Here is a 13,206-nt window from a genome sequence, read left to right as displayed (position 1 = left end):
ACTATCCATGAGCATTCCAAATCCTTAATAGGCTCAAATTGCATTAGTAAGCATAAGTCAGTGATCTAACCTAAAACCCAGCCCTGAGGGGAGGGAGAATCCAGGAGACGGTCACTGCAAAACCAGTCACCAGAAGGCGATGATACTGGAATTCTCTCTTTGAAGCAGGGCTAACAGTGAATCTGTCATCACAGTCAGTGCGATATGCAAAATGGGGTCAAAGCTGAGTACTCCCTGATGGCTACATAGATCTTAAGGTCCCCCTACCTTAGCAGAGTATAAAAGAGTCTTTCTTACAAGAGGATCTGATTCCAGCTTTATGCTATTGTACTTGCTCCTTTTGATAAATGCCAGGATGGGGGAATATTGTCAACAGACAGTATTGACTCACAGTTCCATGTATGTATTAGTTAAGCATTAGCTGATATAACAAATAAACTCCCAGTATATAATGACTTGGGTTTTTTTTTGTTTTTTTTTTTTTCTTTTTTCGGAGCTGGGGACCAAACCCAGGGCCTCACGCTTGCTAGGCAAGCGCTCTACCTCTGAGCTAAATCCCCAACCCAATGACTTGGTTTTAATCAGTGTTAGGAGGGGAGATAGTAGCAGGATAAATTGACTCAGCTCTTTGTGTGTGTTAGTTAAGCATTAGCCGATATAATAAATCCCCAATACATAATGGGTCGGGGAGACCAGAAATTTACTTCTACCTGGAAAAGTAAATAAATGTACCATCCATTCCATGGCCGTCCTCCAAACAGTGGCTTAAGAATCCAGACCTTTCCATCCTGGTGCCAGTGGTGTCACCATGTTCAGTTAAATGACGGGGCTTGGAGATTTGCATGGTGGGAGGCTTTGCTCATTTGCAAGGATATATGTACTCTACACTCATGGCCAGCCCTTGGTGACTTGGCCATGGCCAGTCACAAAGAAGCATGAGAAATGTGGCCTATTGGTAGACCAGGAGGAAGAAGTAACAGAGGCAGCCTTCGTATCCCTTCCAGGAGACAGTATAGTTCTTCATTGGCTATTTACGGGATGCTAGTTTCACCTTGATGGGAGACAGGCAGTGCCACAGGAAGGTCCGTGAGTGCCCTTTGGGGCTGAGAGGGTAGAAGGATAATAAAAAGGCAATCAGACTGTCAGTAGGGTAATTGAAAATTGTGATGTTGGGCTGTGGACATGAACAGGAGGTGGGGTCAAGAGTGGCAGGAGAAGCCCAGAGAGGTAAGCTAGGGCAGACTGAGGTTGTTCTTGGTAGTTCCCAGTCTTCCTTCTAAGAACAGTGAATGCTAGCCGCACTAGACATCTTGTAACTTCCCTGCATTTCCCAGATGAATTCTAACATTTTATAGATCTTGGGTAGCAGCTAGAGGAAAGACAAAGAGAACTTAAAGGCAGCAGAAGTCATTTCTGGGGGCTGGAGAGATGGTTCAGCAGTGAAGAATCCGTTCAGCTCTTCCAGAGCATCTGAGGTCAGTGCCTAGTGCCCATGGGAGGCAGCTCATGACCATCTGTAACTCCAGCTCCAGTGGATCTACTGCCCTCTTCTCGCATCCAAAGGTACCTGCACCCATCACACACACACACACACACACACACACACACACACACACACACACACACACACACACACACACACACACACACACGCTGAGTAGGGGAAGAGAAATCATTCCTGGTGGCCCTGTTTTATAGTAAGTACACATACTATATCCCTGATACAGAATGTCGGCAGAGTAAACATCACACTATTCCCTAGCTTTGAATATAGAAGCTTCTGGATGGGGGCCCAGCATCCTTCCCCATTTTCAGTCAAGGCCCTGCTAACATTAGACCCTCATAAGCACTGGGGAACCAACCTCGATGACTGGCATCACTGTAGGTAATTCAGAGATAGACCCTCCCACGATTGGAAGGCATCTTAGATGTCACTAGGGCCTGCCCGTGTACGCCATGTTAAGCTTGAATTCCACTTTCACCATCACTTAAAGTGATCATCAAGCCAAAGCCAGATTTCCTCTAAGAACAGTGAAGTCATTCCTCTCCAGCCGCCGCATCTTGGTCTGGGGTGTTAGGTCATTTGTTCTCCCCTTGAGGTGGAATCACCCTTGAGGGATACTTCCAAAGGGTGCCTTCCTTTAGCTCATGTGTAGAACTGTGATGTTCTCCTTATCTTTCTTTAATGTATACAAGTTTTCAGCATCTAGGGCACCCATAGAATTTGCTGTCAAGGGCATGGTTTTTGAGTTTAGAGGAGAGGTAACGAGGACTGAGAGTGAGGCTGACATACCAGGCAAAGACTAGGCCAACAAGGTGTGTACCAACCCCACTCATGCCCTTGAGGATCTGGTAGCCCTGTATTTCTGTGAGTAGGGCACGTGACCTATGCTTGGCCCCCACCTGCTTCTGATGACCAGGAAGGAATTGTGCTGTGTCTCCTAGGAGAATCAGGGGACTCCAGAGACCGGCAAATGTGAGCCCTTAGTTAAACATGGTCTTCTCTTTCTCCAGGGACTTCGTGAAGGCCTTTATCCAGTTTAAGAAGCCCATCGTGGTAGCCATTAATGGGCCAGCATTGGGCCTGGGAGCCTCCATTCTACCCCTCTGTGACATCGTATGGGCCAGTGAGAAGGCCTGGTTTCAGACACCATATGCGACTATCCGACTCACCCCGGCTGGCTGTTCCTCCTACACCTTCCCCCAGATCCTGGGTGTGGCGCTGGTAAGCCTCCTGTTTTCCTCCACAACTTCTCAGTCTAAGATGCAAGTGTCTGAGTCTCGACAGGACCCTTTTCCTGGAGTTAGAACATGGCAGTGTCCTGTGAGTGAAACCGAGGTGTCTATTAGACCCAGTGACTCTGCACTGGCATCCTCGGATGTCCCAGAATTGCTGTGACTGAAACCAGGCTGATCTCAGCCAGACCACAAGGTCTTCAAGCCGTTGGTGTCTAATGGTGAGCTAAGATAACATTTACCTACTGTGTGCCAGGCGCCATGCGCACAGTGTCCCCTTTATTCCTTATTACACTCTGGTAAAGCTGTGTCTTTGGGAGAGCTGAGCGCTGGCACCAACCACCACAGTTGTCAGAGTCTAACAGGGTGGTGGAAGGATGAGTCTAGTCACAGGAGTGACCACAGGACATAGAGCACATTCACTATACGTTGGGACCACATGCGGCCCCACAAGGACGGTGGTTGTTGTTACCAGGGAACATGCATGACAGACCAAGGCTCCGATGGATAAGGAAGCTATCTGGAGCTTTGCAACGGGCTGAGGGATTTGCTCAGTTGGTCTCAAGGGCTTGCCTCATAAGCATGAGGACCTGAGTTCAATCCCCAGAACCCACATTAAAAAAAAAAAATCTTAGTGTGATAGCAGATGCTTGTAATCTCAGGACAGAGGAGGCAGACAGGTAGGTACCTGGGGTTTGCTAGTCAAGCTAGCTTAGACTACCTGATGACTTCTAAGCCAGTGTGAGACTCCCGTCTCAAAAAAGAAGGTGATGTCACCTAAGGAATGACACCCGAGGTTAACCTCTGACCTCTACACATACGTGCGTATACGTGCACCTACATACGATAGAATCAGTAAAGCCATATGGTGCAGCGGTTGTCCTAGCGCAGTGGTTCTCAACCTTATTTCATGCTGCGACCCTTTAATTCAGTGGTTCCTCACGTTGTGGTGACCCTCGACCATACAATTGTCTTTGTTGGCACTTCATAATTTTACTACTGTTACGAATCATAATGTGAATATCTGATATACGCAGCCTCTACGAGAGTGGCTCAACACCCCTGAAGGGGTCACGACCCGCAGGCTGAGAACCATTGTCCTAGGGTTTGTACCTCTGTGATTCGCCACACAGTCTGTGCTCTCATAAAGCAGAAGAACAAAGGAGGAGTGAGTCTCGGAGAAGCACAGTCAAGGCTGGGGCTTCAGACAGTACAGCTGGACCAGGCAGTGTTAGAGGTGGCGTTGGAAGGCAAGGTGGTGGGAAGAAGGGGGCATAGGCGGCCAGGCTAACCCAGAACCATTGGGGAGGCTGCTGGGATGTTGGTGTAGTGCAGGCTTCAAGGAGGCTTGCTTAGTGACTGCAGGAGGCACCCTACAAGCAGGTGCTGCAGGTTATGGGGACACCTATAATCTTCTAGGGCTGTATAACCCGAGTAAAAGAGACAACCCCACAGCTCTAGAGCCTAGAGTACACCGTCCAGTGCTCTCCTGCCTGTCGCATGGTTCTCTCGCTAACCATTTCAGTTTTGGAACAGGCTACAGGAGGATACTTATTACATAATCTGCCTTTAAGCAAGCCCAGGTTATCCCAAGGCAGCCTGCACACTAGGTGAACTCCGATGACGTCCATCCATCTAGGTGCTCTGGGATCCCTGGGCAGAGGGCTGCACAGAGAGGTCTCCATTTGCTCCATTTCTCTCTTCTTGTGTCCCATCTCCCGCCATTTCCATAATGGCAGGGTGGGGCTGGGGTGAGGTGTCCTAGCCTGCCTTGGCCATCACTGTGAGAGGTTGAGTAGCCGTATCCCTTATGCTTCATTAGTGTCCTTCCTTGTTCCTTTCAAAAGCCATCCCACCAGCAGTGATGAAAACAAGGTCCCTTCCTCTTGACCTCTGAGCCACACGTCAGGTGTTGTTCCGGAACCATCTCCAATGAGCCAGCCTCAGCTGGGAGCCCACAGCCATGGATGCCAAGTGCCTCTGGGGTGGTGGAGATGCCCGTGAGGTTTAAATGACTTGCCCAGAGCCTGAATCAGGACCAAACTTTATGCTGATATGTCCCTAGCCCTAGCTTGGGTTGTTTGTTCTTACCAGTCTTTGTCGGTGGCTCACTGGCCTAACCAGCTCCCTGAGAAGTCCCTTCCTTGGGCTTCTAGATAGGACCCATGTTTCTCTTCAAAGAGTGCACTGGAAGAACACCATTGGGCCCACGTGCCTCAGATCCACCATGGTATAGTATCGTACAGGTTCATGTTGTGCAGGCTGGTGTGTATCACCATCCCAGCCAGACGCCACTTTCCCCAGCTTCCTTTGGGGACACGGAAGATGACCCTTCTGTTCCCGGTGAGTTCCGATCTCTAATCCTGTCCTCATTTAGACACCACATCTTCTACGGAGCAGATCAACAGGTGGGATTTAGAAGCCATTTGGACTCCAGCCCCGTAGGATGGCTCTTAGGTCTCCCTGGTTGTGGCACAGAGCTGAGAGGTGACATTTTACTCTTGACACAAGCCCCATGCCCCCACCCACGTCAGCTGTTCCCCATTTTTATGGCCATAAAGACGTTCAAACTGTCTGGCATCATCTCTGCCTTCCCACCTGCAGTCTGTGATTCTAAAACGGTGTTGAGGGACTCGTGTTCTCGGCGGAGTTCTGTCCCGGTGCGGGAGAGGGAGAGGAAGACACATCGGGGTCCCATGGTCTCCTTCAAATGCACACCTCGCCTTCGGTAATCTAAACTGTTCCATCAAGGGCCCCGTTTCTTAAAGCTTCACCACTTCCCCCAAAGAATCAAGCCAGAGACCAGTCCATGAGCAGTGAGCTTCGGGGAACATGTAAGGGGAACATGGAACATGTCACTTCATGTGACAGCCGTCTGTTTCGAAGCAAAGGGACCTCCTTTGAAGAACTGGGTGCAGAGGCAGCCCAGCCAAGGAAGGTGTGTTCCATCCACCATAACTGCCTAGTGTCTGTTCCCCAGACCACTGGATGACGTTTCTCTGTCTTGGTGAGATGGTCTTTGGGTTCCTAAGACTGAAGATATTTTTGATTGGCTTATTTTTTTTTTAAAAAAACTTAACAATTCTTCTAATAAGTTTTTACTCCTCCATCTTTCCATCTCTCTCCCCCCTCTCACTCCATCTCCACACCTTCCTTCTTCCCTCACAAATTTCTTGTCTTCTGAGAGGAAGAACTCGTCTCACATTTCAGTTGGAAAGCGCTAATGTGTAGGTCAGATCATCCCCTCCTTCCTGGACCAGCCTTTGCAGGGCCGGGCTGTTCCCACTAAAAGGAACGTCCAAGGCAATGCATACCCACCCAAGGTTCAGCAGCTGGCGGCGGGTACTGTCGGATCCACAGAACTTCAGCAAGCCCGTTGGTTTCTTTTGACAATGTAATAAAAGCCAGGACAGATGTTTGTATGCGGTTCATACAGGGTATCTGACCCTGGATTGTGAATCATGCCACAGAGAGCAGAGGCACTGGTGCCCAGCTGGTCCAGGACTCCCTAGAGGACATCGGCTGAGCTCTGTGCCCTCAGCTTTCTCCCACTTTTGCTCTTCCAGGCCAATGAAATGCTGTTCTGTGGGCGGAAACTCACTGCCCAAGAGGCATGTAGCCGGGGCCTTGTGTCGCAGGTCTTCTGGCCCACGACTTTCAGCCAAGAGGTCATGCTGCGGGTGAAGGAGATGGCATCTTGCAGTGCTGTGGTGAGTCCCTGTGTTGTTGACTTGTGTGTGTGTGTGTGTGTGTGTGTGTGTGTGTGTACACGCACATGTATGTGCATGTGTGAGTGTGCACAGGTAGAGTCCAGAGGCTAGCCAGGACTTTCTAAGTCACCTCTAGCTTTTCTCTTAAGACGAGACTTCTCACAAAACCTGCAGCTTGCCAATTTTGGCTTGACTGGTGGGCCAGTGAGCCTTGAGGGAATCCTCCTGTCTCCACCTCCCCAGTGCTAGGATTGTGAATGTCCACCACTATACTCATCATTTTACATGGGTTCTGGAGGATCAGACTCAGGTCCCATGCTTGTGCGGCCACTGAGCCATCCCTGCAGCATCCCCAAGGACCTGCAGAGCCAGTGAGTGGTTCTCTGCAGCGTGGGACTTACCGCTTCTTGGTATAGAAAGCCTAAGAGGAAGAGGCCCAGGGTACTGCGTTGTCTCATCCATGCGCCCAGTTAGAAGGGGCTCACGGGAAAGGCTTCTACTCCGAAGCAGCAAGCATGGTGTTAAGAGAAAGCTCAGAACACCCACAGCATCACCAAAGCCACAGGTCAAGGCATGGGACCAGCCCGAGACAAGAGACTGGAGGATGCCGCCACCCACCATGTTTGATTTCTTCCGTCCAACTTGACACATCTAAATATCCCCGTTGGACTCTGAAGGTTCAGGAAAGGAGAGATGAGTCACGCCTCCACTGAGGTGCCAGGGATTAATTAAAATTAAATTAATGTTTTTGTTTTGACAGAGACTAGAGTGAGCATAAGAGGGGAGAGGGAAGAAAGGCTAAAACGTGGAGCCTCAGGGCCAGCTCCAGTGGGACTCAGACATTGGAGGAGAAGGTCCTGCACTCTTGTCCTTAAGAAGCGGGGTACTGATCTGGTCTGTGGGCCATACCCGTGACATCACATGCCTTCTCCCTCCACAAACATCCCACCTTGATACCCAGATTCCGGTGATGGGGGCCTTTGCTCAGTCTCTTCTCAGCAGCCTCTTCTCAGTACACCTACTGTGTGCACGCATTTATTGTATACCTACTGTGTGCGCGCGCAATTATTGTACACCTGCAGTGTGTGTGCACCCCAACAGGAATGCTGCCCATGATAGTCATGATAGTCTCCATATTGGTGGACACTCGAGCATTTGATACAGACCTCTGTAACTTACCGATTTTATGTAATGCTCTTCTAACTCACGGCTGGGTTGGTTACTCACCCTCTTTCCCTGGGATTCATTGTGTTTCAGGGCTGAAAATCTTGCCAGGAGACCTTATGTCCCTAAGTAAACAGGCATGCTGAACCTCCTGAAGGTCAGCTTCACAGAGAGGCAGGGGGAGAGGAGAGCTCAAACAGAGGATATGGGAGACAGGAGTCAGGAAGTCTAGGCATCCATAGGCATCTAAGGCCTGAGCTGCTGTGAGGAGTGTAGTCTGCACTCTGTGAAAGGGAAACACCTAGGTGAGGCAGCTGGACAACCCACGGGACCAGTTTGTAGGAGTGGCCAACTCAGGAGAAAGCTCTCCACCAGAACTATGGACCCAGGAACTAGAGGCGACTTCCTGAGAGAGGACTCTTCCTCAGAGTGAAGCCCTCAGCCTTTGGAGGTCGGTGCCCCTAGGATAGAAAGATTCCAGGATGAGAGGTATATAGGGCCTCCTACCACCCAGCAGTCTGGCCCTTGTGTTTGACTCTTTCAAAGTGCTTAGAACAATGAGAATCTGAGTGTTGACCCCTGGGGAGTTATTGTCACGGTCTGAGGATCAGCCAGGTTCAAGTTCCTTGTTGTGCCACTGTTGAATGATCACGGGCCCATGTTACTTTCTTAAGGTCTTTCACCTACAATGGGGGGTGCCGGCGGGGTTGGTGGTGGTGGTTAAGGTGCGAACTGGAGAAGCAAAAGAAAGAGACCAGGAAAAAAAGATACATCCGTGGGGCCTGTTCATCATGGTTCGGTTTTAGTACTGCAGTTACTACTGTTCGGTACTCCAATTAGTAGCACTCATTACTCTAGTATTCCTGTGGTTACTCACTGCCCTCTTACTGTATCACTGCTTGTTGGTACTGTGGGTATTAATGTTGATTACTAAGTTGTTTATTGCTCATAACCACAACTGTTACAGCGCTTGCGAATGGTTACTGCGGTGCAATGTTGCTCATCCCCACAACGTATGTAGTTACTATTCACCGCCATGATAGTTGCAGGTTGCAACCATTCTTATGGTGGCAACTGCGAACGGTTCTTGTTACCCAGGACTACAACAATCAACACTGTTACCGCCAAGCCTAAGAGAGGCATGGCTGTAGGTAGTGTCCTGTGGATACTCTGACAACCATTATTAGATCAGCTCGTCCCCTCATTCTCTGTTCATGGGGGACCCTTGTGTTACGTGTTCTTCCTGACAGGTCATACAGATGGCCCTATTCATCTGTGGGGCCAGGTCAAACGAATAGTCTGCAAATTTGGTCATGAAACCCATAGGCAAAAGCACCAAGAGGCTGTGGACTCAGCTCCGTGGGTAAAGTGCTTGCTATGTAAGCATGGGTGTTGGGGTTTAACTCTCAGCTCACATCTGGACAGACCACACAAAGCCAGCATCGTTCCATGTGGAAAGGTTTAATGAGAGAAGAAGAGTGGAAGAGGAGAGGAATAGAGGCTGGCCATGAGCATGTGGAGGGAAGTGGGGAGAGGGAAATGGGGCAGAAGGGACAAAGGGGAAGAAGGGAAGAGAGCAGAGAAGAGAAGAGAGGAGCAAAAAGAGTGAGGAGGGTGCAAGCAGCCTCCTTTATAGTCAGGCATACCTGGCTGTTGCCAGGTAACTGTGGGGGTGGAGCTTAGACAGAATACCAACAATAGGGACCTGCGATTGATATTCCAGAAACTATATGTATAGGATATATGTATGTGTATGTGTGTATGTATATATAGGTGAACCTGTGCTGTGAAGACAGAGGCAGATGGACCCATGAGCTCACCAGGTAGCCAGTCTACCCAGTCTGTAAGCACTAGATTCAGTGAGAGACCCTGTCTCATAAAATCTATGAAGAGCAGTTGAGTCACATGTGCATGTGTGCGCGCGCGCGCGCACACACACACACACACACACACACACACACATGGTACTGATTACATGTCACCACAGGCAAGGGTCCTGAGTACCATGCTTCTCTCCCCTAGCCATCTCATGGTTACAGGACCACCTGAAATGGCTGCTAAGACCCTGAAGACCCAGGCTCAAGATTAAGCCCCTCCCTGGCTGTGGGCACTGCAGGGCCACAGAGGTGGAGCTCAGCCCCAGGCTGTCTAAACCACTGTGTGTTTCCTTCCAGGTTTTAGAGGACTCCAAATGCCTGGTCCGAAGCTTCCTGAAGTCAGTACTGGAAGATGTGAACGAGAAGGAGTGTCTCATGCTGAAGCAGCTCTGGAGCTCCTCCAAAGGCCTGGACTCCCTGTTCAGCTACCTACAGGACAAAATATATGAAGTTTGAAGGGCCCCAGCCCACCCGCCCCATTGCTAAAGGGTCTCTGACTTCCAGCCGGGCCCTGTGTTTCTACCATCGGAGCCCAGGGTCCACCCTAGCCAAGAGTTTGTCAGGGTGTGTCTTTACACCTACGGTTGTATCCATTCCTCGTGCCCTTCGGTTGTTCCTCATTGGTTTGATTTTGTGTAAAGGTGGGAAACGTAGCACCCTTGGCCTCCCCGTGTCCCTGTCCCAGCCAGCCATAGAACCTTCCAGGGATCCATCTTCCCAGTGCTCCGCCAGGCACTGTCTGTTGACCTTTCCCCGCACCTACCATGGTCCAGAAGAGGAAGACCAACCTCCCTCATCCTCCCAACTCAGGCTGTGTCTACACAGTGCCTCCAACCTGGAGGAGATGAGGCCATCACAGTTCTCTGGTTATGTGATCTGGGACCAGGGGACAATATCTTAGGGAATTCACAGACCAACAAGCGTGTGGCAAGCACTGAACTACATAGGCCTGGCTTCAATCTTCTCTCCAATGCAACTCGGCGTGACTCTTAGGGCTTGGTCTTAAAACCCAACTGAGTGATTTACAAACCCAGATAATTGTACATTTTAGAAATGTTTTGTTAAATATATATTTTTAAAACAACGTAAGTGGAAATTCTGATAATTTATGTGTATTATATGTAAAGCTAGTTTTGCAAAAAAGAAAAAAGAAACATGACTTACTAGGAAATTTTTTTCTTTATTTGGGTTTATTTTATTTATTTATTTTTGTTGTTTATATATTGTGGAGTCTATTGTTCACACAGATCTTATTTTCATACCACCCTGGACCAAATACTATCCGAGGTGCACGCCGTTTGGTGCGTTCTCACGATGAGCCACGTGGAAAGAAAGGAGATAAGGACGGATTAAAGAGGCACAAGCCTGTTTCAGACTCTCTGCGTGCCGCTCTTACGGCAGAATGCCAGTTCTCTAATCTTTGAGGACAAGTCATGGTGGCATTTTTTTCTTTCAGTCGCTATCATTCAGGAGAAATGGAGGACTCTTGTTAGACCCATCCCTAAGTGTATGATGTTCAGAAGGGATGGGAGCAGCTTATCTTTAGGATAATACATTGCCTAGGGAGAGACATTTTTTTGCTCTGGGATAAATAAGTGAACTTGGATTTCCAAGACCTTTCCTTCCATGTGGACGTGAATGTCTTGGTTGGCCTTCTGGGGGTGTTGAGGAAGAGAACTCAGTCTCAAGCGTTTCTTCACGGTCCAAACCTGAACACTAAATCTTTAATTTTTTTTTTTTTAAGCTGGGAGAAAACAAAAACAAGGATGGCTCTAACTAGCAGGGCGGTCTCCTTGCCTCACTGGCCCTAGCCTACTGGAGGCCTCCAATAGCTGTCTTTATGTCACCCAATCAAAGTCCCTGATTCGGCACTGGGGGAGAGTTTCAGTTTGAGTTGGTGAAGAGACAGGAACTGGAAGGGGCTCCTTGTGATTGGGGCCTTAAACCTATTTGCTCAGAGAAAATTAGACCATGGAGGAGGCTGGAGGGGCCAGGCTAGCTCTAGATGGGCTACAACCTTGACTGTTGTTCTTTTTCTTCAATTCCCTCTGAGTTTCCAGCCTTTCTTAACCCTTCCTTAGGGACAATGGGGTACAGCACAGAGTCGGCCCAGTTTGTGGAGGGGGTGGGGAAGGTAGGCTGAAAAAGTAGAGATGGTTGTTTGCCTGCCCTTGAGTGGGAATAGCTGCCCCAGTCACAAGTAGAAGGGGTGCATGGCCCTAAGCTTTGAATGACCCAGGTGGCTGGATGCTTGCATGATGATTAGTGAAGTGACCCTCTAAATAGTGGTTCCCACATGCACTTGGCCTTGTGGGCCTTAGAATGACCTTGCTTAGCTCTGTAGAAATGCTTTAGAGCTCAGAAGGGTTCGAGAAGAGAAGACTTTTACTTCTCTATTCACCACCAGCCTGTCCCGCCTTGGCCATGAGGAGCGTGAGAATATAATCACCTTGGTTGTGTTTGGTCACAGGAAAATGGAATGGAAGCACGTAGCTCCCTGGAGTCCCTATAATACTGTAGGAACTGTGGACTAGGGTATAGAGAATTAACGCAGGAGAATGCCTGGGTCTGCTGTTGTCCCTTCTCCATTGGATGTACACTTCCTGCAAACCCTTACAACAGCTTTTGTTCTTTAGGTGTCTGAGAAACTCTTAACTGACTGCTGCTTCTGTAGGAGCCCCCTCCCCCAACCCCATGCTTTCTGATTAGCTTCTGATCGAGCCAGTTTTGTCCACGGGGAAGCAAGTTGTCAAGATTCTTTCTAGAAACATTACAGGATGCATCTTTGAGTCCCATTGACACAACCAGAGATGCTTTCTCTTTGGGTGTTGGACGAGCGCCAAACTTGCGAACGTGCAGAGAACCCGTGATGACTTGGGTAGACAGACACGGACTATTTCTAAGGTAGAATTCACACTGCTTGTTTTTTAAAGACTGCGTTTTATCTGTTTGAAGGGGGTAGCTCTGTCCCATGGGCACAAGTCTTTTTAGTCAACCTACTGGGCCGGCTGAATCATGAGAGTTGGTATTTTCAGGCTGTCTGTCTGGAGAGCGTCGGGTTGAAATCCAGATGACCTACATAACAGTATATTGAGCTGGGATGGAAAATACCCATTGAGTGGTTGTGTCCAGGTTATCCTAAAAGCTTTATTGAGGTAGGGTGCTGGCTCCCATCTTTTACTTTGTACCCCGGTGTCCCCTCTCCTCCCATGAGGCCCTTCTGCTTGTCCCATTACTCTCCCTGTTCCTTTCCACGTACCCCTTTCCTAGACTCTGAGTAAGTCTTTGTGGAATTGTAGATGGTCATTGGAGAGACAGCTATAGGCAAGAGGTGGAGACTTCCTCTTCTGAGTCAAGGTTCCCTTTAGCAAGCCAATTGGGACTCTCCTCTGTCTACCAAAACCTTGGTGGTGGCAACTCCCAGCAATCTCATACGACACTGCTGAGGTTAACTGCTCCAATCCCAGGTGACTTTTGAAGCATTATGGTTAAGATGGCCAGATCACCTCAGCACTGGGAAGCCACCCCCTAATGTGGTATTCTTTTCAGGTGACCCTTTACTGCATAGAGGCAAAATCTGAAGGAAACTCGTATGCTGAGAAGGCAGGGACTACTTGTAGGAAATAGGGAACTGACAGAAAAATCTTGTTCTGTGGCATAGACCAAACTGGGAACTGTCCTCTCAGAAGCGGGAAAAGATGACTTCTCTGTGTGAAGTT

The 13,206-nt window shown here is 49.1% G+C and overlaps 1 protein-coding gene across 1 annotated transcript in view; it reads left to right on the top strand.

Moving 5' to 3' along the window:
* Cdyl2 (chromodomain Y like 2) overlaps window positions 1-10,576 on the top strand; it is a 164,450-nt gene extending 153,874 nt beyond the window's left edge. The window contains exons 5-7 of the mRNA XM_032887442.1: window positions 2,515-2,725; window positions 6,303-6,446; window positions 9,785-10,576. Coding sequence (XP_032743333.1) covers window positions 2,515-2,725; window positions 6,303-6,446; window positions 9,785-9,943 — 514 coding nt within the window. The 3' untranslated portion in view covers window positions 9,944-10,576. The remainder of the gene's footprint in view (window positions 1-2,514; window positions 2,726-6,302; window positions 6,447-9,784) is intronic.
* Window positions 10,577-13,206: the final 2,630 nt, after the last annotated feature.

This window comes from Rattus rattus, chromosome 17 (genome assembly GCF_011064425.1).
Source record: "Rattus rattus isolate New Zealand chromosome 17, Rrattus_CSIRO_v1, whole genome shotgun sequence".
In the NCBI taxonomy this organism is placed as follows: domain Eukaryota; kingdom Metazoa; phylum Chordata; class Mammalia; order Rodentia; family Muridae; genus Rattus; species Rattus rattus.
The sequence above is the reverse complement of the archived record's forward strand: the minus strand, read 5'-3'. Positions and strand labels throughout refer to the sequence as shown.